This window comes from Podarcis vaucheri, assembly GCF_965113315.1.
Source record: "Podarcis vaucheri genome assembly, chromosome: 13".
Lineage (NCBI taxonomy): Eukaryota > Metazoa > Chordata > Lepidosauria > Squamata > Lacertidae > Podarcis > Podarcis vaucheri.
In genome coordinates, this window is record NC_138751.1 from 9,759,226 (window position 1) to 9,763,358 (window position 4,133).

The 4,133-nt window shown below is 43.7% G+C and overlaps 1 protein-coding gene across 1 annotated transcript; it reads left to right on the forward strand.

The window, feature by feature from the left end:
* Positions 1–1,830: 1,830 nt before the first annotated feature.
* On the forward strand, positions 1,831–2,775 carry LOC309517560 (olfactory receptor 6X1-like; the record flags this gene model as incomplete). The annotated part of the gene is made up of 1 exon (XM_082196777.1): positions 1,831–2,775. One exon carries the CDS (start codon positions 1,831–1,833, stop codon positions 2,773–2,775), a length of 945 nt encoding a protein of 314 aa, XP_082052903.1.
* Positions 2,776–4,133: the final 1,358 nt, after the last annotated feature.

Consider the following 4,133-nt stretch of genomic DNA (forward strand, 5'->3'; position numbering starts at 1 on the left):
TGTTGCTTTGCCATCTGGACTGATCTCTCCAATCCACTGAATTCCCTGGTCCCCCGTTTTCCGACTCCATTGCATCCAGTACTGATCCAAAGAGGAGGAACTTTTGCAAGTCAGAGTCAAGGTCTCTTCTGGGCGTTTGATTTCTGAAACAGGCTGGACCAGGGAAATCTGGGACTGGGTAGCTGGAATCAGAAGGGTGGAAGCAATTTTTGATCATCAGACTGGCATCAAATATGTGCACATAGAATTTACATTTTTAATCGAGTCTTTTGCCCAGTGATTATGTCCGAATCATTGTCAAATCGTAGAAGGCCATTGTGCTCAAAGTCTGGTTTGAGCTTCCCAACACTTTATCTGATGGACTGCTGATATCTTGATGGCTGGAATATGACTGCATTTTACATTTCCATAAATAAAGGAACAGAATGGTGGAGAGAGGAAAGAAAGTTTCTGGTGTTTGGGTAGAAAGGGACAGACAAGCATAAGAAGGCTACTCTGAATAACACCAAGGCAACCAAGTTATACACCTCATTTCCCAAAAAGAAATGTGCCATGCTGTTTCTGCCATCTCTGTATTCTATCTGGCGTATAGAAATACTCACCAAACAACAAGCTTATGAATATAGAGGATGTTAATAAAGTCTGCATGATAATGTGTTTATGGGCATAAGCAATTGATGAAAGCTATGTATTGGGAGGAACAATGTGCCAGAAGGTATTTGAGCAGGGGGGAAAGTACACTAGAGGAAGTATCATTTGCATGGGGATGCCTACAAGAAGATTCAGTTCACTGTTTCATATGCAGTTGTGTAGAGAATGGAAGACCAGTGAAAAATAAGAACCCAGCAGCAGATACGGATGGGCAAATCTATCATTTTAAGTTTCTCATTTGCCCGATCCAAAGTCCAATTCTCTACATTTCAACATCAGTTGGCAGGTTTGGTTGTTTTGGTGAAATTTCATCAGCATTTTAGTGCAAATTTCTCCTAAAATGCAATTTTGCCTAATCTTCATATCTTTGCAACACAGTTTTCTGTGCTATCATGCATTGGTAATGTTATTTTAACTAATATGTGCATTTCTGTACATATTATGCATGTATGTGTAGTTTAAAAGCTTTTGTACCCTGCTCTTTAGGCAAAATGTTACCCAGAGCAGCTTCCATACAATCAATTACAAGAGGAGAACTGCACTGCAAAATTCAAAGGCTAGTTGTTTTAATTCAACTATTGTTTCAGAAAGTGTGAATCAGGTAGTTCTACACTGTTTGATGATTTCCACTGTAGGGACCTCAAAGCACACCATGGACACAATTTCTATCTGGAAAGCATGAAAAACAGCTAAGAGCAAAAGAACACTGTTTGTTTGTTTGTTTGTTTGTTTGTTTGTTTGTTTTAATTTTCTGTATGTGGTTGCACAAGTAACTTAATGGAAAATAAGAGCTTTGTTTTTTGAACATCAAATAATTTTAAAATATGCTTACTAGGCATTCCACACATATAGATACCTAGCCAAATCAACAAAGTGGAAACAGAGACAAGACGTCCTTTGTGTTGCTTGGAGTCTGGGGACCTCTAATGACTATGGGAGGAAGTTGTAGAACTTATAACTTATAACTTGTTTTTTGCTCTGTTTTGAAGAAAGTTATGCAGGTAAAGCTTTGAATCAAACTTTTGGGCCTGGGCAATCTTTAATTCCAGAAGGAGTCAGTTTTTATGCATTCAGTCCCTTCAAGCTGCACACTGCAAAGGTTTGCTGTCTTGTTGATCTTCTCCCCCATGCTCTTAGCAGGTATGGAAAGGAGTCGGGCAGATGAGTCTTCTTCAAGAAATGCCTCAAACAAATCAAACTGTCCTCACTGAGTTTATTCTCCAAGGGTTTCCAGGTTCCGCAGAGCTGCAGAAGTATCTATTTGTTCCCGTTCTGCTTATGTACATCCTCACTGTCACAGGAGACATCCTAATTGTTTTCATCATCATCCATGATCACCATCTCCACAACCCCATGTACTTCTTCCTAGGGAACTTCTCTTTCCTGGAGATCTTTTATGTCACCACGCTGTCGCCAAAGATGCTGGCCAATTTCTTGGCAGAGAGGAGGGCCATCTGCTTCTACTGCTGCATCACCCAAGCCTTTTTCCATTTCCTTCTTGGGGCTACTGAATTCTGCCTGCTTGCCTCAATGTCCTTTGACCGCTACATAGCCATCTGCAACCCATTGCATTACAGCATCATCATGAACAGCAAGCTTTGCCTGCAGTTAGCCTTGGGGTCTTGGCTGGGAGGTTTCTTCACTGTCATAGTGCAGACCATCTTGATCTGCCAACTCCCATTTTGTGGCCCCAACCTGATCAACCATTTCTATTGTGATGTGACCCCATTGCTGAGCTTGGCTTGCTCTGATACCCACCTGCTTGAGCAGATAGTGTTAGTGGGGTCGGCCCTTCTCCTGTTCAGCTCCTTCTTACTCACTGCCATCTCCTACATCTTCATCATCTCCACCATATTGCGCATCCCTTCTTCGTCGGGGCGACAGAAGGCTTTCTCAACCTGTGCCGCCCACCTGACGGTGGTGTCCATACTATATGGAACAGTGATGTTCATGTATGTGAAGCCCGAAGCAAACTCCTCTCTGGAGGTAAACAAAGTGGTATCTGTGCTGAATACAGTTATAACCCCGCTCCTCAACCCTTTCATCTACACCCTGAGGAACAAAGACGTCAAAGAAGCTTTGAGGAAGGCAGTGAATATTAAAAAAAAATTTCCACTGAACTGATACGGAGTGACTTGATTTGATTGCCATTTATTGCCAAAGAGGATTAAAAATATATAAAGTTGGGAAACTGCTTGCCTCTGTCTGTGTCAAAAAATAAAAAATAAAAAATTCACAATCGTAAGCAACACTTTCAGAAGGTCTAGGCATCTTTTGGTCTCAGAGGATGGTGGTCACCTTTAAAGGTGACTTGGAATTTACAACTCATCCAAAATGCAGCAGCTAGACTGGTGACTGGGAGTGGCCACTGAGACCACATAACACCAGGCCTGAAAGACCTATATTGGCTCCCAGTACATTTCTGAGCACAATTCAAAATGTTGGTGCTGACCTTTAAAGCCCTAAGCGCTGCTAATGTTCCTTTTGAAGAGCTGGGTCCTTGCAGAGTCTAGCTGGGTCCAGCAGGTGCTTGCAGAGGTGGAGGCAGCCAGGTACATTTGCCCCAGGTCTTGGAGGACTAAGCTGGCCAGGAGTGGGGGACAAGGGACTAGCTGCTTTTTTTGTTTGAGATTATAATATTATTATAACAAGATTCCCGTGTCAGGTCTCAGACAAACCAATGGTCATAGATAATGATAGAAATATATATATATATTTAAAAAAATGTCCAACTAAGTTTGTTCTTGGTATGAGCTTTTTGTGTGTATGCACACTTCTTCTGATAGATAATGATGTCTGTAGTCTACCACATCTAGAGGGAACTGGAAGGCCCAGCCTTTCTTGGAAAGACTCTCCTCCCTGCAAGAGAGGGGAGTGGTTGTGGGCGGGAGCCCGGACTCCGCCCTGGCAGGGGCCTTAGCCCCTGCCCCTCCTTACCTTCTCCTCCCCCTCAGTCCTCGTCGTCCTGCAGGAGTTCATCTAACAGACATTGGGAATGATATTTGGTTGGACAGTGTCATTAGCAGCATTAGGGATTGGTTGCAGCTGTGAGGGTATTGGCGGCTAGCCCCTTTGCGGCTCGGGTGGCGGTTAGGCATTGGATTCATGTGTTGTGCTGTGTCAAGGGCTAGGTGTGGCCATCGCCTATGCTATCTACCGTGGGTTATTCCGTTAAAGGAATCTGGCGGTCGTGTATTCCGTCCGATGCCTGCTTGGCGGGAGGCCATGGCACGACCCTCGGTGACATCAGGGGGTGAGCCTATAGTTGGATGAGCATCAACAGGCTCCACCTACTGTTGAATAAACCCACCACCTATAGTCATCCAATGCCTAAGCCAATACCTTTTCACCGCTGTAATCAATAAAGTTGTGGCCTTTTCTTGCCCATTAACCTTATACCACGTGTCCATGTGTATTTATTTCACTTAGCGGGGTCGGGGCCCTCGATCCACAAACAGGCACTGCAGGTAAACTCAACACAA